The sequence below is a fragment of the Acanthamoeba castellanii genome (genome assembly GCF_000313135.1).
Source record: "Acanthamoeba castellanii str. Neff unplaced genomic scaffold scf7180000084743, whole genome shotgun sequence".
In the NCBI taxonomy this organism is placed as follows: domain Eukaryota; phylum Discosea; order Longamoebia; family Acanthamoebidae; genus Acanthamoeba; species Acanthamoeba castellanii.
Window position 1 is genome coordinate 43,667 of NW_004457410.1, and position 19,629 is coordinate 63,295.

Consider the following 19,629-nt stretch of genomic DNA (forward strand, 5'->3'; position numbering starts at 1 on the left):
GCCACATGTCATGGTCAGACCAGGTAGATTTCATCGACAAGTCATGGAAATGTCGTGGCATGTGGTAGTGAACATAAAGAGTAACAGTGAGTGAGGGGGGGCGTGCCTCGGCGTTCTTGTTCAATGTACAGGTGTAGAACAGGCCCGAGGGCAGCGGCCGCACGGCGATCACGATCGGGCAGATGGCGAACACCCAATCGTACCACATCACCAGGTCGATCTCCTCCTAAACACGCCACACACGCACGCCACACAATTACAATCCGGTCGAAGTGTGTTGTATGCGTGTCGTGTGCGGCGTGCTGCGTGCTGCGTATGTGTCTCGTGTCTCGTATCGCATTGCGTTGCGTTGGAAAGGTGAAATCGATAGATTACCTCCGTCCACAGGATGAGTGCAGTGTTGCTGGAGCTCTTGATGAGCTTCTTCTTGGTCTTGACGTCCGTGTTCATCATCGAACCCACCAGGTACACCATCTGTTCACATAACACATACGACCACACACACGACACAACATGACATGGCACAAATGATGAATCAACGTGGTCATGTCACAAGGAGAGCTAGCGGGGTGGAACAATCAATCACGCACCTCCTTGTTGTAGTCGGCGTAGTACAGGGTGCGTGCGCCGGTCTTGCCCGTCCGGTCCAGCTGGCCCACCCAGCCTGGATGCGTCGCCACGTCCACCTGGCGACAGGTTGGGGAGTGAGGAATGCGCAGGCAAGGAATGTGGGAATGTGAGGAATTTGGGTGGCGACGAGACGTACAGTCCACCCGGAGGCGTCGAGGAATCGCTGGTAGGCGGGCGAACGCGAGACGTGCTCGGCCGAGTTGGCCCACACCTTCTTCTTGGTCTGCCCCTTGCCCAGGTACAGCACACCCACGCTGATGCACTCGCGCCTGCACGACCACACACGACACACACGACACGCGACCAACGACACACGCGTCAACTACCTGAAAAAGAGTGTGTGTGCGGTGGTGGCGAGTGTGTGCGCGTGTGCGGTGGTGGTGCGCACTCGGGTGTGCGGTCGAGGTTCTTGAGGGAGCGGAAGAAGGCCGGGGATTGGTCGATCTGGTGGAAGTTGGAGCGCTGCTGGGGCGACAGGAAGCCCAGCTGGGAGAGGAGCATGCGGCCATGGATGAACTTGCTCTCGGACTCAGCGTACGGGCTCGGGCTGGCCCACACAGGGAAGCACCGGATGTCCGCATTCAGGCCCCAATCGTGCTTACGCAGATATTTCCTGAATTCATTCGATGAAATAAATGGTAAATCATAAATAAACGATGAATAGAAATGATGAATAGGAATGTTGAGAATGAACACTAACAATAAAAAAGAACAGAAAACATTTGAAGCGTACTTTTCCTTCTCGGTTTGCTTGGCCTGAGCGCTCACAAAGAGGCTCCGCTTGTTGTCAACGAACTTGGCCATGTTGGGCAGATCCGCCTCTCCCTTCCTGCTCATCGCATTATCGACACACGACACGACACAACATACGACACATACACGCCGCACACACGACACGCACGACACGCACGACACGCATGGTACACACACGACACACGACAAACGACACAGGTGAGAACAAAAACGGGAAGCTTTGCGGTGCTGTTGAAAGAACGTACGGGGGCACGGGAATGGTGTAGGGCTCGAGTGAGATCTCCTTGGGGTGGGCCAGCACAACGCCCTCCAGCAGCTTCTCGTCCTCCTGTACACGCGCGCAAGAACAACGCCAAACTGTCACGATTCACGTGTCGTGCGCCGCGTGTCGTGTGTCGTGCGCGCACTTGGAAGATATCGAGGACTTACCTGCGAGAGGGAGACGGATTGGAGGTCCCACGCGTACTTGCCCGTGCGATCGCGTACGATCAGCGTCACATAGCCGTCTGTGCAGCGCGAAGTCAAGTGAGTGGTGAGTGGTGTGCGTGCGCCCGTGGTCCAACAGGTTGGTTGGTTGGGCTGGAGGCACAACGTACCTCCGCTGTTGGGCCTGTCGATGACCGTGTAGATGGTGCTGCCCGAGATGAAGTAGCGCACGAACTGGGCGGGATCGATCTTGGCCGCCACCTCCTCCGGCAGCAACTTGAGGACGTCCTGCACCCACGCGTAACATTAGCCCTAATAATTCATAATTCATGAAAATATAATAACTCTACTTGATAATTGATAATAATAATATAATAATAATAATTAGAGAAATAAATAAATAAATAAGAAGTAATACCTCTTCGCTGAGAAGGGTGGACAGGCAGGTGGTGCCCGACGGGTTGGGGTAGTTGCCCATGTGATTGATCATTGTCGCCAGCGCGTGCGCCGCCACCTCCTACGCGACACAACAACGCACGCGGCACACGACACACGCGAACCGCACGGCACGCACGGCACGAAGTGAGACGAGTGCGACAGGGGAAGGCGGACGAGGCGTGGGAGGAGGGCGACGTGCCCGCAGCCGAGGGGAGGGTTCGCGAAGCTTGGGGGCCGGGTGGAGGGGCGCGACGTTGGGCGCCTTGGCCTGCTGTGGTCCGCGCTGACCCTTTCGGCTGATGAGCTTCTTCGTCTTCCGGTCCTTCCGGCTCTGGTCCGACTCCGACGTCCCCAGCGACGTCTTAAGCTCCCTCTCCCCCTGCACTCCCTAAAATAAATAAATCAATAAAAAGATTATCAATAACAATTTTATCAATTATAGAATAAATAAGAATATGAATAAGAACAAGAACAAGAACAAGAACAAGAACAAGAATAAAAACAAGTGGAGCGGTACGGGTTTGGAGGAGCTGTGGAGGACGCTCATGATGGCGTTGATGACAGCGGCCTTGGTCTTGTGGTACTGGTAGATCCAAGGCGGGCCCACCATCAACCAACACGTGATGCATTCGAGCGCTTCCATCATGTGGATCTGGATCATCGGCACACACACACACCATTGGCACGCACGCCACCGTCGCGTGAGCTCCTGCCGGAGAAAGTGTGCGCGCGCACACGGTATGTAGAGAGAGAGGGGTACCTCGAATTCAGACGGGGCGAGCCGCGTGAGGAGGTCGCCGATGGCCTCGCTGGCAAACATGTTCGCAAGCGAGCTCACCACAAAATTGGCCGTCTGCAGAAGGCCAACCAGAATGAGCACTCGCATGTGCAATGGTGTGTGTGTGTGGCAGAGAGAGAGGCGTGGAACCTCGTCAGGATCGGGCAGGAAGGTATAAAAGGCCGAGAAGAAGCCGAGCACGCGATAGGCGTCCACGCAGTGCCCCGTCAGCCACTGGGCGTGCGTGATTTTTTGCACTGCAACCACCCACAACACACCAATCAATTTAAAGGAAAAAGGAAAGAAAATAGAGATAACAAACATACCGATGGTGTGGATGACGTGGAGGGTGAAGTCGGGTCGCTTGAGGTGGGTCTCGCGGGCGAAGGCGTAGCAGAGCGAGAGCAGCGGCCGCACGTTGCCGCCGGCGGTCTCGTAGACCAGCGACTCGCCCAACAGCACCACCAGGTGGTCGTCCACCTGCCGGAAGGTCTTGATCTCCGGCAGCTTGGCGCTCAAGGTGTCCTGATAGGAAGCCAACGCTGACATGTCAGTGCTTTCCTGCATGTGCAGCGCGGCCGAAAGCGAAGCGAAGAACAGACCTTGGGCGAGGCGGGTGTGTTGATGACGGGCGGCTTGGGCGTGGCCCGGCTGAACGGGGTGTCGCTGAAATGGTTGGGCGTCGAAATCAAGTACCCTGCGCAGCGAGCCAAATTTAGTGTAATGTGTTGCGTGTGCGGCGCGTGCGGCGTGTTGGGTGCGTTGGGTACCCAATATGCGCAGACACTCGCGCCTCACATTTTCCTGCGCTCCGGCATGCTCAAAGTGGAGTCGCTGCATGAAGGGGTGGCGAGACGCCTCACAGGTCAGACAAACCACACAAGGGAGAGGGGGGGGGTGAAGGCACAACGCACCCGCAGGAGCACGCGGTTGAGGGCGTAGACGAAGGCGGGGGTGAGGATGCGGAAGCCGGGGAGCTCACACGGGAAGAGGATGCCCGCATTGGTCAATCCCGCAATCATCACCTCCGTGCTCTCGCCCAGCACCTGTAGCCCACCGCCCCAACAAAAACCCAGCCTGGTGAGAAATCACACGATACACGACACACACGACACACACACACACGACACACACAACACACGACACACACGACACACGCGATGCAAGAAGAAGGGAAACCTGTGAGAGGCACGCGTAGAACCGGGACAGGTAGACGGTGTTGAAGGGGGACGACTTGCAGGTGCTGAAGATGTTGCACAGCGTCTTCACCGCCACGGCTCTTCCCTCCTCGAAGCCGTCCCGCCGCTGCATGGCCGCGTCGAACAGCCAATTGCCGAAAATGTGAAGAATGGTATTGCCCTCGGGCGGCTTCAGTTCCTGCCGCTCGGCCTTTCCCGACTTTCGTCCCACCTGCGAGCGGGTTGATGTTTAAGACAAAACACACACACACACACACACACACAGACACAACACACACACACACGACACACACGACACACAATAAATAGCTTACGCACCTGGAGGAAGAGGTCGACGAGCGTGTCGATGCCCTTGAAGGCGGCGTGGTGGATGCGCGGGTTAGCGATGCTGTTGGGGTCTCCGATCGCATCTGGAGAAGTTGAACCAAACCATCCGGTCGTACGTCAGACCGCGGCCCACCACCCACGCCCAACTCCCCCTCACCGACGATGTGGCGGTGGACTACGTACGCAGCATGCGGTGCCAGGCGTAGAAGACGTGCTCCTCCTGCAGACCGTCCATCGTCACGATCTCCTTCGATCCCTCCCTGCGTCGCAAAATAACGAATATAGAACTAATTAATAAAATAATCAAGGCAAAAAATCCATAAAATAATAAATAATAAATAATATATTAAAATAATAAATAGGGTGGTGGGCGTACAGTTGGATGAGGACGCATTCGCGGCCTTCCTCGGGGCCGTACATGAAGGAGATGGCCCGCTCGGTCAGGCCCTTGCAGACGGCCAGCCACTGGTTGATGGTGGGCAGGTGGTGCACCCACCGCGGCACCAGGTGCAGCAGCGAGCCCCACATGTCCGCCTCGCTCGTTGACGAGTAGAGCCACAACTCGAACAGCACCTGGGACGTCAGACAACCTACGTCAGCGCATATGTGCGGTACGACACGCGTGGCACACACGACACACACGACACATGACACACGCACGACGCACCTTGAGCACGTGGGAGCAGAGGCGCTTGGTGAGGCCCTCCTCGCTCTCGGGCAGAGAGAGCAGCGAGTCGGCGATGCCCAGCAGGAGCTTAAGGAAGATCTCCCAGGTCTCCTCGTCCAACGCAGAACTGCGCACGGCGCCGCCGAACAACACACCAATCACGTCACACTCGTTGCAGCGGCGGCATCACTGGTGTGGTGTGTGTGTGTAAAGAGAAAGGAACCTCTCGCGTCCAAGCGCGTGGTAGATGTTGAGTGCGCGCTTGCACAGGGCGGCCTGGGTATCGAGAGAGTCGGGAAGCGCGGTCCGGGGCTCGAACAACAGCGAGTAGTGGCACAGGATTTGCTGTGTGGGCCAGACAGATACACAGATGAGCGTTGGACGACACACGACACACACGACACACACGACACACACGACACACACGACTCGCATGCACGCGCACGCAACACGACACATGACAGAGTAGACGCGTGAACGTTAAAAAAGAGAGCACTTACACGAATGAAGAACTGCGGCTCGGAGTTGATGGGAGATGGCCTCTTCGAGGAGTCGAGCAGCCATCGTCGGTAGAGCTCGATGGCCGTGCTCATAATCTGCGCCGCGTAGTGACACCGCGTAGTGGCATCAGCGTGTGCGGCTGTTTTGAAGATGGGGGGAAACGTTGTGCGGCACACACAGTACCTCTTCGCTTTCCATGGGGAGGGTGAACGAGGCGCCCACGCTCTCCATGGCCCACCGCACATGCGCGACGCTCGTGAGTGCCTGGCAAGTGTTGAATGTTTTGTTTCAAACATATCAGTTTAACATAGTCAAAATGATATGGTGGCCAATTTTTCCGCAGTGTGCAGCGAACATGTTCAACGCGGTGCTTTAATAAAAAGAATAATAAATAAATAAATCGGACATCGAGGTAATAAATAAATGGGGATTGGGAATGTACCCTGGCGCCGGCATTCGAGTCGAGCAGAACGTTGACCACTTGCGACGCGAGGGTCTGCCGAACCGATAGAGGGAACTGCTTCAAAATATCGGTCGCTGCCAATACGATTTCGGTAAAATAATTGACAAATTAATTAATCTGTCCATTGTTTACGACAAGGCGCAAAGGCACCAAGAGGGGGAGGAGGCCAACGCCTACCAAGCCGCGGTAGCGCCTAAGAAAGAATTAAAGTTTGTGTGCGGGGGGGGGTGATTGCGTACATGGGTCATGCTGAAGCAGCCCCAACGTGTTCAAGTGATCCAAGAACATTATTAGCTACTTCCCGCAACGGGCAGGGAAGGCGTAGACGGCGCCCAGAGACTCTTGTGTGCTCTCTATCTCTTCCAATATTTGAGTGTTCTCGTCCCCAACGTTGAAATTAAATCACTTTTATTTATTGCGCAACCTCACCAGAAACAGATAAATAAATAGATAAATCAAGTACAGAATAATGAAGCTTGTTTGAGCACCAAGCCATCATCAAGACAGCTTGGCTTCCTTTCCTTCAGAAAAAACGAGCAATTGGCAGCAGACCACGAATGTCTGAAAAAGAGATAAAAATCGGTCATCTTTATCAAAGCCAAAGACAAGACTTAGGCGTTGGGCTGGACGACGGTGAAGCGGGTCTCCTTGTTCTTGGTGGCGATCGAGATGAGCGTGCCCGACTTGGGCCTGTCCTTGCCCTCGGCCCAGCCCAGCAGCAGGCCGGCGACGACGGGCAGCGGCGTCCAATCATCAAAGTTGGCGCCCGGCATCGACTTCCTGTTGGTGGGCGTGTCGAGGCAGATCGGGAGAATGCCCAGCACCGACGAGTCCTTGGGCAGTCCGCTGCCGGCGGGCACCAAGCTGGCGATCAGGTGGTGCGTGGCGGCCTGATGATGATGGTGGTGATGATGATGATCACATCACAAATAGCGCGGTTAGTTGTAGTTGGTTGAGCGAGGTGGTGATGTAAGCGGTTGCGAATACTACCTTGGTGATACCGTAGGCGATCATGGAGGGAGTGGGACCCAGAGCAGCATCGGCGCCGGTGAGGACGACCACGCCGCCCTCCTTGAGCGAGTTGGCGGCGATGTGCGCCGACGCGATGGACGACTGCACGTTGAACTCGAACATCTTGTCCACACCGTCAAAAATGGACTCTTCCTTCACGTTGCCGCCCAGCCAGCCGCCGGCCACGCAGATCACCGCATCAAGAGCTGTAACGTAGTAGTGGAGATCAAATTAGTGTCTTAATGAATGAATGAATGAATGAGATGAACGTAAAAAGTAATAAAAGGAGGACATGACGTCTTTTGATAATTAATAGTATTGATGAAAGAGGGATGGCTTACTGGCATTCTGGTCCTTGAGGCCCTTGACGACCTTGGCAGTGTTCTCCTTGGTGCGCACATCGGGAGAGAGCACGAAATTATGATGGGCATCCTCATTGGGTCGGAAATCGACCGAGTAGGTCGTGTAGCCGGCCTGCTTGAAGTGAGACACAACCGTGCCGCCGAGCTGCCCCGCACCTCCGTACACCAGCACTCCCTTGTCGGTCTCCATCTCTTCTGCTTCTTCGAATCTTGCCGCGCTGCAGTATCGCCGGCAGCGCCCAACAGCCCAGCTTGGCCCTGAATTTCCCTGGCGCGAAGGAAATGAAAAAGAAATTGGTACGCTCGTGCCGTGTGTGCGGCGCACACGGTGTGCGCAGCCACCTGCTTCTGTCCAGCTCCTCCACCACCAACCACACTGGCTCGCTCTGCGCATGATGCGTTGTGTTGTAACCGTGTCGCTGGTGAACTTGTGGCCAAGTTACGCCCTGCTTGCCTGTGCCGCTTGTCAGAGAGGTAAGGCTTCTGCTGACGAACCAGACAACAGTGTCGGCTCAAGGCCGAGACATCTGGGCTAACATGGTGCAAGTACCGAGGCAGAGATGGGGGCTTGATGGCACACGAGCCGAGGCAATGTCAAAGAAAACAGGAAGGAAGAAGGGAGCAAGTGAACAAACCCAAAAAAATTAACAACGCTCTTTATTACTGTGTTTTCTCACCAATCCAGGACACCACGCAACGCACCTTCACATTCTCACAACCAACAACTCGCATTGAATACAACATGACCAGCGCTCCGCCACTTCCCATCTCCACGCTCGTTGACATTGTCGAGGAGGCTCGGCCGGCCCTCCTTCAGTGGAAGGATCGATTCAAGGAGGTACTGCTGCCCTGCTCCAACCCCTCCTTCCATGTGGAGGCAGCACGTGCAAGCTTTGATTGCACCTTTTCTAATCCAACCTCCCATCACGATTAAATCACAAAAATCTGTCCTACCACCGATTTGTGTCTCTAAATCCAAATCTGCCTTGCCAATTTGAATGCTTCTCATTCTTCCACTCAATCTGGTGTCGCTACAGAGCCTGAAGTACTTCGTGGGTGTCGATATTGGTGGCACCAACACGCGCGTGGCGCTCGACACCGGCTCCTCCGACGAGTCCTACGTCCAGGTAAAAAACTCACTCCCTTGCAACCCTCTCATAGCCGATGCGGGTGGCTGGCTGTCCCGCGTGTTGTGTGTGGCATGTGGCGTGTGTTGTGTGTTGTGTCGTGTGTCGTGTCGTGCGTGCTTCTACTTACATGTGTCGTGCGCAGATCGCCAAGTTCAGGGCGTCGAGCAGCAAGCACATCGTTGAGGGACTCCAGCAGGTCGCCCGTCAGGTGGCCGACATCCTCGGCGTCCCTGCCTCGGGCGCCTGTCTTGCCGGCGCCGGCCGCATCAGCGACGATGGCCTCTCGGTAATCGCGCGCCTCACTCTTTTCTTCTCAGTTTTCCCGCCTTTTCCCTGAGCCTTGAGCTGACGTCACGCACCGCACACACCGCGCTCCTGCAGCTTGATATCACCAACTACCCCGGTACCCCTGCCGACCGCACGCTGACCTCGGATCAGCTCCCGACCTACCTGTTCCCCGCTGGTGCGTTGACCTGCCTGAGTCGTGTTTGTGCTCACAAGGTGTGTGTCGTGCGTCGTGTGTCGTGCGTCGTGCGTCGTGCGTCGTGTTTTCCGTCTACATGTGTTATTCTCAACATTTCTCAACTTTACCATCAGATGCGACACACTTCATCAATGACCTCGAAAGCACGTGCTACGGCCTCAAGTCCCTTAACGAGAGCCAGCAGCTCTCCTCCTTCTTCAAGCCCCTCTGGTCCACCTCGGACACCGTCACCATGAAGCGCGCCAACTGTACGCACGCATGTGTTTCGTCTTTGCGAAGACAAACTTACTGACGGCCACACACACACGACATGCCACACACGACACACACAGATTTGGTGTTGGCCGTGGGCACTGGTCTGGGCATCGCCCTCCTGACCTCGCTCGGCCGCGGCTCGCGCAACATCCCGCTGCAGGTGATGCCCATGGAGTTCGGCCACGCCCTCTACTCGCCGGCCACCGACCCCTCCAAGAAGGACGAGGAGGACCGGCTCGCGGCCTACCTCTCGAAGACTCTCTACAGCGGCAAGCACGCCATCGAGTACGAGGACATCGTATCGGGCCGCGGCGTCCTGGCCGTCTACCAGTGGATCACCGCCGAGCACAAGGGTACAAACCACGGCAATCAACGTTTTCAATTCGCCCCCCCCCCAACTAACTCGTCATTGTTGCCGTTGTCATCGTCGCCGTCGCGGTGTACAGAGGCTGCCAAGTATGAGTCGGCCGAGGAGGTCAGCACGGCCGCCTTCCGCGAGGACCCGTGCCCCTTCGCCACCAAGGCGCTGCTCATCCACTACAGGTACAGACGCACACGCACGCACGCACGCACACTTGACGGACCTTTTTCCTCATCCGCGAACGCGCAGGTTCCTGATGCGTGTGGCCAAGAACCTCTGCGTGGGGCTGCAGGCCAAGGGCATGTTCCTTGCCGGTGACAACCAGGTACGTTTTTTATGCTGCACGGACGCACGCACAACGTGCATGGATCATGGCAGCTCTGGTTTGGTGGCTCACCGTGTTGGTGCGCGCAGGTGGTAAACAACCCCTTCTTCGAGAAGCACCTGCCGGAGATGAGGGCCGAGTTTTTGGATCACCCCAAGCCCGACTGGATCGACATGGTGGAGCTCTACACCCAGACGGAGAGCTTCAACATCAACCTCCACGGCGCCCTCTACTACGCGCGTACCGACCAGCGCTGAAAACAGAGGGGGGGAAAGATAAACAGAAGAGGCGCCCGCCTTCTCTTTACCAAAACATTACAAGCCGCGCTGCTATTTATTTTTAAGATCTATTCTGGCTCATGATCAACATTGTTATGAGGCCTTTTTACTATTGGGTCAAGCTTTCCTTCTGGCCTTGCGGCTCACCTAGTTGGTCTTCATTCCGCTAAAAAGCTCGACACCCAGCAGCAGGCCCAAAGCTCCAAACCAACAAACAGCCTTCAAACGTGCCCCAGCCCAACAAGACGCCACCAACAACAGCAGCCCTCTCTCGACAACACACCCAACAAGGCCCCGCTTCTCAACACCTAGACGCCACCACCTAGACGCCACAACAACACCCGCAGTGTACGCCATCACCACCACGGTATGCAAAACGAAGTGTGGCGGCGACAGAAGGCGCACCTGGCCGACTTTGAGCTGGTGACAGTGGGCGAGCCCTACTTCTCCAGGCGCAGGGGCTCGGCCGCCTACTCGACAGTCCCCACCCGCGGCTCGGCCGGGATTCAACCCACGGCCGCTCCGACACACATCGCCACGGGCGACCAGACCAACAATCAGGTGGTGGCGGTGCGGTGGTTCAACCGCCTGCGGCCGACACCCACCGCGCAAGCTCGGCCAGAGCGCACGGCCTGATCCCAGAGCCGGTGTAGGGGATAACAAGCCTCATGCGCCGGAAATGTAAATGCATCAATCGGGACTTGAACATGCCATGACAAACCGTGGATCCCGATAGGCGGTTGGCATGCACCGCGTTTGATTGGGGCTCATCCAATACTACTCTCTCACTCGGCGACCAATCGAACTGGTGGAAGAGAATGCATGCCTAGCGTTCCAGTCCATAAAAGGAAAGATAACCCTTCTTATTCACCAGTCTTGTCACTGTCACCACACCCCTCTCAATGTGTACCAACATGCAGTGTTTATATTGAGTTTATTGTGCACATGTACATGATCCAGAAAATCTGAACTTTGCTATCAGTGCTTTGTTGTGGTGGAATTTTATCTTCAGGAATAGTGCTCCAATTCATCTGGATGTGAGAGTAGCATGTGGCCACTGATTATGGAATTGATGGAGGGTATGAAGCAAAGGCAAGGTGCATTTTGAAGTTGTTACATGAACAACACAACAGGGGGACACAACAAATGCCATCAAACTGATAAAATCACTTGTAAACTCCACACATTCCAAGTTTTTATCAAATCTTTTTCATCTCAAGTCCCTCAATATCACTTATCAGTGGCAGTCTAGTGGTCAAAATCACCTTCAGGGACACTTAGGGGCACCTTCTTGTTTCCACCTTGGGAGGACTTTGAAGGGAGACTAGACTCTCTGACCACTCCAAGGTGCAAAGCATATGGCCTTAGTCTCACTCACACTATCTCTCTCTCTCTCATCTTCCCAACCATTTCCCTTACTTAGTCCTCATTCCCTCCAGACCCCAACCCAAGTGCTGACAGCCTCCTGAAGGGCCTCCTTTACTTTTTTAGTACTTCCACTGTTGTGCTTGGTCTCAAGGAATCCAATGAGGTGAATGAAGACCATTGGCATCAGTGCAGTTGTGCAGGGACATGATGAAGTGGATTCCACTTGTGCCCACAGCCGTTGGTCACACAACTTCTCCATGAGATTTCAACCCACAAATTGAGTGGTACAGCGAAGCTGTAAACCTGCAGCATGCAAGCACCACCTTCTACCGTCCCCCTTTCCTTCTCCTGTGATGGAATACAAAGAAAATCGTTGTGTGTGACCGCAGCAGCGATCCAGTTCTCATATTCAGTACTGCACCGCAGGCATGTTCTGTAACTGGCCACGTACGTACCCAGTTCACCCACCTATATAAAAAGCTTCTCTACCTCATCATTCTCATCTTCTCCTCCTCATAACAACAGCTATAGAAGACACGCAGCAGACAGTTCGTGATGAACAAGCACCTGGCGCTCTGTTCCGTAGCCGTCGTGGTGTTCCTGGTCGCGTTCCTGGGGCAGGCCAGGTGCCAGCCGCCGCGCCCTGAAGTGGTCGGATGGCTGAGCGGCGTCATCCCGTTTCACAAGGACGCCATCGCCACATCGCTGGTGTGGAGAAGGGAGTCGATGTGCCCCAAGCTGCTCATGTGGATGCGGCCCTCCGAGTACCGGCCTCAAGACTACATCTCGCCCAGCATGTTCGGCGAGGGCTTCCCCGGCTTCAACCCCGCCTTCGAGACTCTCGTGATGGGCGGCTTCAATCTCGGCAGGCTGGACGAGAGCGGCTGGTCGCCGTATGGTCCGGACAACCTGCGCGAGAACACGCAGCTGGTGGACGTGTGCGGTCTGCAGACGCTGATCGACACCGGCCGCTTCGACGACGTTCGCGACATTCGTTTGCTGAACGACGACGACATGAGCGCCACCGACCCTTACTTCCGTGACGCCGGCTACTCGCAAGGATTGGCCCAAAACATCTTCTGTGCCGGCAACTCGGCCGACGCCAAGGGTCGCATCATTGCTGTGGGCGGTCACGATAAGGGTACTACCACCATCCACCATTCGCTCTTCGCTCTTGGTTCATTCTGACGTGTTGTTGATGATCCAGGTGGCAACAACGGCATCAGGAAGATCATCATCTTCGACCCCGAGACTGAAATGTGGCTCGACCGTCCGGTCCCCTGCGTCCGCGCCCAGTGGGAGATGGACCCCACGGGCACCCTCTTCCCGCACTGCAGCCCGCTGGTCGACCACAACACCGACCCGCTGTCCTCGTCCGACATGAAGTACCAGCGATGGTACCCGACCTCCGTGCTCATGCCCGACGGCAGCATCCTCATACTCTCCGGCACCGATCAAGACACCCGCGACCCGGACAACGCCAGCGCGACCAAGGTGCGCATCGCCACGCCCGAGGTCTACGACCCGGTCACCGACCGCAACGTCCAGCTCGAGAACGCCCGGCGGCTCCAGCCCATGTACCCGCGCTCGTTCGTGGTCCAGACCGGCAGGGAGTGGACCGACTGGGTTGTGTGCTCCGTCGCCAAGGTGGTCCCTCCGTTGCCCTCGCCCGAGAACATCAGCCAATTCGACCCGTGGCGGTACGACGGCAGCACGGCCTGCCTGGACGTTCAGGCCGCGCTGGCCGACCCCGACCGCGACTCGCCGGCAGAGGGGGGCTACTGGACCGAGGTCGACCGGGCGCAGTCGGCGCACGACTCCGGCGCTGCGGTCTTCATGGTCGATATCCGCAGCAGGACGAAGTGGTCCCAGCGGGCCTTCCTCTTCGGCGGCGACACCGGCAACGGCACCAACTCGGCCGCGGCCGAGCGAATCGACTTCTCGCTGGCGAGGCCCCGCTGGGAGCGCATGGACGACCTGCAGGTCGCCACCACGCAGAACAACGCCGTCGTGCTTCCCGACGGCAGCATCCTGGTGGTGGGTGGTCAGGACAGCAACTACATCCAGCACTACGACCCCGACACGGGCCGCCGTACCACACTGCTGTCGCACGTCGCCCCGCGACACGACCACTCGACGGCGCTGGTCATGCCCAACGGCGGCGTGTGGATCATGGGCGGCAACAGGGTCGACCTGCTCCCGCAGCAGGAGGTGAACCGGTCGGTCCCGGTGCTGGAGTACTACAAGCCGGCCTACTTCTTCAAGGGTCCCGCGCCGGTCATCACCGAGGCCGACGACCACATGCGCTACGGCGAATCGTATAAGATCGGCTTGGCGGCCAAGGCGTCCGACATCGCCTCGGTCGTGCTGATCCGCACTGGTCCGATCACTCACAATTGGGCGTGGGACAATCGCTACGTGCGCCTGCCGTTCGACGCCTCCGGAAGGCAACTCAAGGTCAAGGCTCCCCCGCTGCCCGGACTCGCCCCGCCTGGCGACTACCTGCTGTTCGTCGTCGGCGAGAATGGCAGGCCCGGCGAAGCCCGGCGCATCCGCATGGGCTGATGCCGGTGATTCGTGTTCTGGCTGTAGTGTACCGCGTGATTGCCCAAGATGGACGAATCGCAAAGAGTTGACGCTCCCCACACGCGAAGAGGGTGGGTGACTTGGTGGAGGGGCCGCGGCAGTTGGAGGAGGCGGCACCTGCGTTGGAGAAGAAGGAGGCGTCTGAGCGACCAGCGGAAAGGAAGCAGCAGGTCAAACTGCGCGGGGTTCACGCCCAACTCCAGAGCCAGCTCGCCGAGGCAAACGTGCGTCCGTCCCCCCCCCACGTCAGCAGGCCTCCCCAATGCCCGGTTCAATCGAGCGGAGAGTCATTGCACGGAGGCGGTAGCAACGACGGTACACATCTCAACCTTTGTTAATACATAAATCTTGTTTCCACTGCGTTGTTGTTGTTGTTGCACCACCCCTCCTTGTTGCAAGACAAACAAAGCTGGGAAAAAGTGTGTGAAAAAGGCTCATGTTCTTTGTAACGCCGACTATGTACAGAGATGATAGAGGAAGCTGGGCTGACCCCTAGGGGTTGCGCTGCGGTCGGCTGAGGACGTCGAGTCGGTGGTACCAGGCCATGGCGTTCACCTGGTTCAGCTCGGTGTCGACGAACGCCAGGCGGGCCGCCCGGCGCTCATCTTCTTCTCGTAGCCGCAGTCGCTTCTTGCTCTCCGTCTTGTTCTTGCTCTTGAGATGTCGCACCCCGTCTTCTGTTTTCTGCTTCTGCTTCTGCTTCTGCTTCGTCGTCACGCCAGCCGAGTTGGCGGGCGCCAGAGCCAACAAGGTGGAGTGGCCACCAATGCTGGGCGAGCTTGTGTTGTTCTCCTCGAGTATGGCAGCAAGGTGCTGCCTCTGCACTTCCTGCAAGCGCTGTCTCCAAGCCATGCTCGAGCGTGTGTGGGTGTGTCTGTGGTGATGTTCTGTTGGAAAGCGTGTGTTGTGTGTTGTGAGGAGTGGGCTTATGTAGGTGTGACAGGCCAATAGGAACGCTGCTGCGAGGCTCACTTCGGTAGTGGCGAAACCGAACCTAACAGCGCAAAGTGACCTAAAAACAAAGGGCCTCTTGTAGTGTGGTTCCACACTCAACCCTCTTTCAGCCGAGAATCCCACGACAGTGCCGCCTACAAGCTTGGTTGTGAGCGCTACCTTAATACACGTTATAGCTGCAACGAAGGTCGTGCAACCACAGCCAGTTTGGATGTTGTTGTGACACGCAACAATCTCACAGTGTTGTGATTTGGTCATGAAGGCCGTAGTACACATAATTTGAATTTTTATATACATCTATGATACATAGAAGAAGTACAAGAAAGAACACGACATGATATGCACAGGTGACAAAGCAAGAGGGGCTTCTTTAGGCCTCTCGTTCAGCCACGTGGGTGGTGGCGCGGGCCAGCAGGTTGTAGCGCGCCAGAGCTCGCACCTGGATTTGAACGCGGTCTGCGAGTACCGTCTCGGCGATCCCCTCCCTCCTGGGCGACGACGTAGTGGCAGGTGCCTCTTCGCTGACCGCCACCTCGCCCAAGGACTGCTTCCTTCGCTTCCACCTCTTGTTGGTCGCCTTCTCGCCCCCCGCCGCTGCCGTGGACCCTCCCATCCCGCTGCCGCTCCTCTTCTGCTTCTTCTGCTTCTCCTGCTTCTTTTTCGTCGACGGCGATGCCTGTGGTGACGAAGCTGGCGATGAAGATGAAGCTGAAGTGGCTGTGGTGGTGGTGGTCGATGAAGCAGAGCGCAGACGGGCCACGTAGGCGAGGAAGGAGTCGGCCTCTACCTTGTCGACGTCGAGGTAGGAGGGGACGGCCACCATTTCGTCCTGCTGCCGACGCCACACGTCTCGCTGCCACTGTGGCGCGCCAGCAAGTGTCGGCGAAGCCATCGACATCCTTGCGTGTAGTGCAGAAGTAGTGGTGGCTGCAGCCGATAGAGGGTTGGTCGGCGAGTAGTGAGTGGCGTCGTTGGTTTACTTGTTTTGTCTGGGCGTGTGCTGTTGTGGTGTTTGCGCTTGTTGCTCGTAGCTTGTGTGAGGTGCTCTTCTTGTCTATGTGTTGCTCTTCTGTTCTGTTGTGTCGTGTCTGGCTGGGGTGGAGAAGAGTGAATGAGAGAGTGACTTGCTGGGTGCTCAGGCACTCCCTTTTGTAGGCCCGGGCACGCCGCAGTGAAAAGCAGGTGACCTGCTCATAATTCTCACTTGCGCCCATCTACTTTCCAGCTACGTTCCTTGGTTTATCGGCGGGCTCACCACCTTCAGCTCGGGTGTGAAGCCAGAATGAAGTAATGCGAACATGGCTATGGGCCTGCTACACAGGTACCTGTACCACGTTTTGCCTTCTTTAGGTCTGTACTGACGCTGTCTCTATTACAAGGCACCTGTGTTGGCTTACGCAATGCCACTGCGTACTGGTGCGTTCTGCACGGTCTACCACGTGTAGTTCAATGACAAGATCCACAAGAAGTGCATTGCCCCTCGGATCGAGACGCCCCCGCTTCGCTACAAAAAAAACAACTTTTATTTAATTATAAATAAATAAAAGAAAAAATCCAACTGCCACCTGACGAACCATGCCTAGTTGGACATACCGCCAACAAAAAAAAACATGTCTATGACCAATCTGCAAAACACAATCAACTTGAAGATCAAGAACGAGCTCAAACGCTCAAGCGCCTACTTTTGCATCGATGACAGAGAGGATGAGACAAGCCTGTGGCCAGAGACAGAAAAGGACAGCGAATTTGCTTCCGGGGTGGAGCTGTCGATATACTTTAAGCGCAGCGATGGCCGCAAGCACTACTTGCTCTTCAAAGAGACGCTCTTCAACAGCGGCGTGTACAGGATCTACTCGGCGACGCACAGGGCCGAGGGGCCTCCCAAGCTGTCGTTTGAACCTTGCCACACGGAGAAGAAATACAACGAGCAGCAGTACATAGAGGTGGGACAGGCGATCAGAGAAATCAGCGAGACCAAGTGCTATAAAAATAGATGCCCATGCATGGAGAGAATCAACGATGATAGATCGATGATGAAGGTTCATCTGAGGAGTCTGATCAGAGCAGGCTTGGTGACAAAGCAGCAGTTGGACGACATCATCGAGGATATGTTCTAGCAATCCTTTTTGCGCATACGCTTGGGTAATAGAGACATGCTTCTCTGGTTCCTTCTATGGTTTTTGTTGTTTTGCTGGCAAGGACACAAAAAGGATATAGCCGACCGTGGGGCTCGAACCCACGACCACAAGATTAAGAGTCTTGCGCTCTACCGACTGAGCTAGGACGGCTTCGCGTATCACTCCGCTTCTGGCTTGCAAGATACAGGGCACTGAAGGACTTGCGGTGAAGAGCATACTGGTGCTAGGGTAGGAAAGCACCGCTTCCCACCTGAACAGCAAAGTAAGCCAGGCGGTGTTGGTACTGGGGTGGGCGACCACCCGGAGTCCACCCCCCGCTCATCTCAGCTGCTTATCACTCTTCCTGCACGATTGGAGTCCTTCAGTGCAGCCAAAGCCCTACCTCACAGACGCCACCCACCACAGGCCCACTCGACCAAGATAAGGCCATAGCTGGCGTGCATGTTCTTTGCTCTACCTGGTCTCTGGATTCACATTCACCATCAAACTAGTCCACTTCTTTAGGCCGGAATCACACAAAGTGAAAGTTTGAACACTCGCTCATTAGATGGCGGGCTCGATGGTCTGGGGTCCCTTGAAGAGCTGGTGGGGGTCGTAGGCGGCCTTGATGACGCGCAGGCGCGGGTAGTTCTCGGCGTAGTAGGCCCAGCGCCAATCGGCCATGGCCAAGTCGGGGTAGTTGTTGTAGGTCTCGCCCGACATGAACGGCGCCATGCGGCGGTTGTTGGTGATCGTGATCCACCGCGCGTACTCGTCGGTCATCGCGTCGGGCACGTACGACGCCAGCCACACCGCGTTCCACGGGTACGTGCGGTGCACGAACGCCACCGCGTCGCGCGCGCGGTCCAGCATCTTGCCACCCTGCCAGTACAGGTTGAGCCGCGCCGTGTTGGTCGTCGCGTCGGACTCGGGGCCGTCCTCCAGCGAGCGGCGGATCGCGCGCACGGCCTTGCGGGTGAGCCCGGTCAGCAGGCCGCCCTTGGTGAAGCTGCGGCGGCCCTTGGGGTCCGTCCCCTTGCGCACCGTCGCGTCGTAGGGCTCGACGGTGGGCGAGTAGCTCGTGGGCGCGACGCCCGTGACCGAAGCGTTGGCCCAGCGGCCGCACACGGTGGCGCCCACGTCGGGCGGCCCGTTGTAGAAGCACGAGAGGGCCACGTTGAGCGTGGCGGCCGATTTCCAGCCGGTGAAGTAGAGGTTGACCTGGTCGGGCATGGTCTGCGAGTAGAGCGCGACCTGGTTGAGCAGCGCCTCGAAGTCGGCCCACGCGTAGGTGATCCAGGCCGAGTAGAAGGTGGGCTCGATGGGCGAAAGCTGGAGGGTGATGGACGTCACCACGCCCAGACCGCCGTGGCCCGCCCCGCGCAGCGCCCAGAACAGGTCGGGATGCGAGTCGTCGGAGGCCTCGACCACGCTGCCGTTGGCCAGGACCACCTGGAAGCCCAGAACGTTGTCGAGCGAGTAGCCGAGCACGGTAGCCAGGTCGTTGGCGCCGCCGCCCAGCGACGAGCCGCCGACGCCCACGCCCGGGCAGCTGCCGCCCGGGGCGCCGAGGCCCAGCGGGACCGTGGCGGTGTAGAAGTCGCCCCAGCGCATGCCGGGCTCGACGGTGGCGATCTTTTGAGCGACATCGATGGAGATGGACTTCATGTTGATGGAGAAATCGATGACAACGGCCTCGTCGAGCACGCCCAGGAGCTCGGCCGAGTGGGCGCCCGAGCGGAGCGAGACGGTGAGGTTGTTGGTGCGGGCGTACTCGATGGCGAGCTGAACTCCGGTCACGTTGCGCGGCGAGACGATGACGGCCGGCAGCCGCGAGTAGCGCTGGTTGTAGCCCGTGCGGAGGTCGTTGTAGCCGGCGTCGCGCGGGCCGCGCACTTCATCGGTGGCCAGTCGGGCGCGCAGCTGGGCCAGGGTGAGCCCGCGCGCCTCGAAGGCACAGAAGAGGACCAGCAGGGCCGCAGCGAAGAGAAAAACACGTCCGCGCTGCATCTTTTCGTTCTTCGTACTTTTGTAGGTCGGAGTTGCGAACGAACAAAGAACGAAAGCGAAGGGGAAGATGGTCTGTGCTGGTGCTGTAAAAGTACTACTTTTGGTCGTTGGCTTGATAGACAACATGTGGCAACAGCGGGATGATCCGATTGGGTGGGCAGGTTACTAGGCCCAACAACCAAAAGCAAAATGGCTTCGGTGAGCTT

At 57.0% G+C, this 19,629-nt stretch overlaps 7 protein-coding genes across 7 annotated transcripts; 3 read left to right on the forward strand and 4 right to left on the reverse strand.

Moving 5' to 3' along the window:
- Positions 1-578: 578 nt before the first annotated feature.
- On the reverse strand, positions 579-5,950 carry ACA1_177360 (Rap/ran GTPase-activating protein; the record flags this gene model as incomplete). Its single annotated transcript, XM_004338093.1, has 24 exons — positions 579-686; positions 767-899; positions 1,019-1,243; positions 1,364-1,459; positions 1,629-1,711; positions 1,813-1,889; positions 1,980-2,097; positions 2,228-2,326; positions 2,384-2,626; positions 2,765-2,899; positions 3,008-3,100; positions 3,176-3,282; positions 3,352-3,586; positions 3,628-3,722; positions 3,796-3,859; positions 3,940-4,071; positions 4,205-4,435; positions 4,543-4,634; positions 4,735-4,811; positions 4,928-5,124; positions 5,219-5,345; positions 5,442-5,563; positions 5,719-5,814; positions 5,903-5,950. The coding sequence occupies 24 exons, from the start codon at positions 5,948-5,950 to the stop codon at positions 579-581; spliced, it is 3,033 nt and encodes a 1,010-aa protein (XP_004338141.1).
- Positions 5,951-6,793: 843 nt separating this feature from the next.
- On the reverse strand, positions 6,794-7,745 carry ACA1_177370 (dihydropteridine reductase; the record flags this gene model as incomplete). Its single annotated transcript, XM_004338094.1, has 3 exons — positions 6,794-7,015; positions 7,170-7,399; positions 7,535-7,745. The coding sequence occupies 3 exons, from the start codon at positions 7,743-7,745 to the stop codon at positions 6,794-6,796; spliced, it is 663 nt and encodes a 220-aa protein (XP_004338142.1).
- A 552-nt stretch (positions 7,746-8,297) lies between these two features.
- On the forward strand, positions 8,298-10,367 carry ACA1_177380 (glucokinase; the record flags this gene model as incomplete). Its single annotated transcript, XM_004338095.1, has 9 exons — positions 8,298-8,393; positions 8,593-8,682; positions 8,828-8,971; positions 9,067-9,148; positions 9,283-9,395; positions 9,585-9,777; positions 9,871-9,967; positions 10,035-10,110; positions 10,200-10,367. The coding sequence occupies 9 exons, from the start codon at positions 8,298-8,300 to the stop codon at positions 10,365-10,367; spliced, it is 1,059 nt and encodes a 352-aa protein (XP_004338143.1).
- A 1,944-nt stretch (positions 10,368-12,311) lies between these two features.
- Positions 12,312-14,321, forward strand: ACA1_177390 (kelch repeat protein; the record flags this gene model as incomplete). Its single annotated transcript, XM_004338096.1, has 2 exons — positions 12,312-12,897; positions 12,964-14,321. 2 exons carry the CDS (start codon positions 12,312-12,314, stop codon positions 14,319-14,321), a joined length of 1,944 nt encoding a protein of 647 aa, XP_004338144.1.
- Positions 14,322-14,834: 513 nt separating this feature from the next.
- Positions 14,835-16,194, reverse strand: ACA1_177400 (uncharacterized protein; the record flags this gene model as incomplete). The annotated part of the gene is made up of 3 exons (XM_004338097.1): positions 14,835-15,170; positions 15,763-15,972; positions 16,057-16,194. 3 exons carry the CDS (start codon positions 16,192-16,194, stop codon positions 14,835-14,837), a joined length of 684 nt encoding a protein of 227 aa, XP_004338145.1.
- Positions 16,195-16,906: 712 nt separating this feature from the next.
- ACA1_177410 (uncharacterized protein) lies at positions 16,907-17,413 on the forward strand (the record flags this gene model as incomplete). Its single annotated transcript, XM_004338098.1, has 2 exons — positions 16,907-17,274; positions 17,359-17,413. The coding sequence occupies 2 exons, from the start codon at positions 16,907-16,909 to the stop codon at positions 17,411-17,413; spliced, it is 423 nt and encodes a 140-aa protein (XP_004338146.1).
- Positions 17,414-17,977: 564 nt separating this feature from the next.
- On the reverse strand, positions 17,978-19,423 carry ACA1_177420 (FAD binding domain containing protein; the record flags this gene model as incomplete). The annotated part of the gene is made up of 1 exon (XM_004338099.1): positions 17,978-19,423. One exon carries the CDS (start codon positions 19,421-19,423, stop codon positions 17,978-17,980), a length of 1,446 nt encoding a protein of 481 aa, XP_004338147.1.
- Positions 19,424-19,629: the final 206 nt, after the last annotated feature.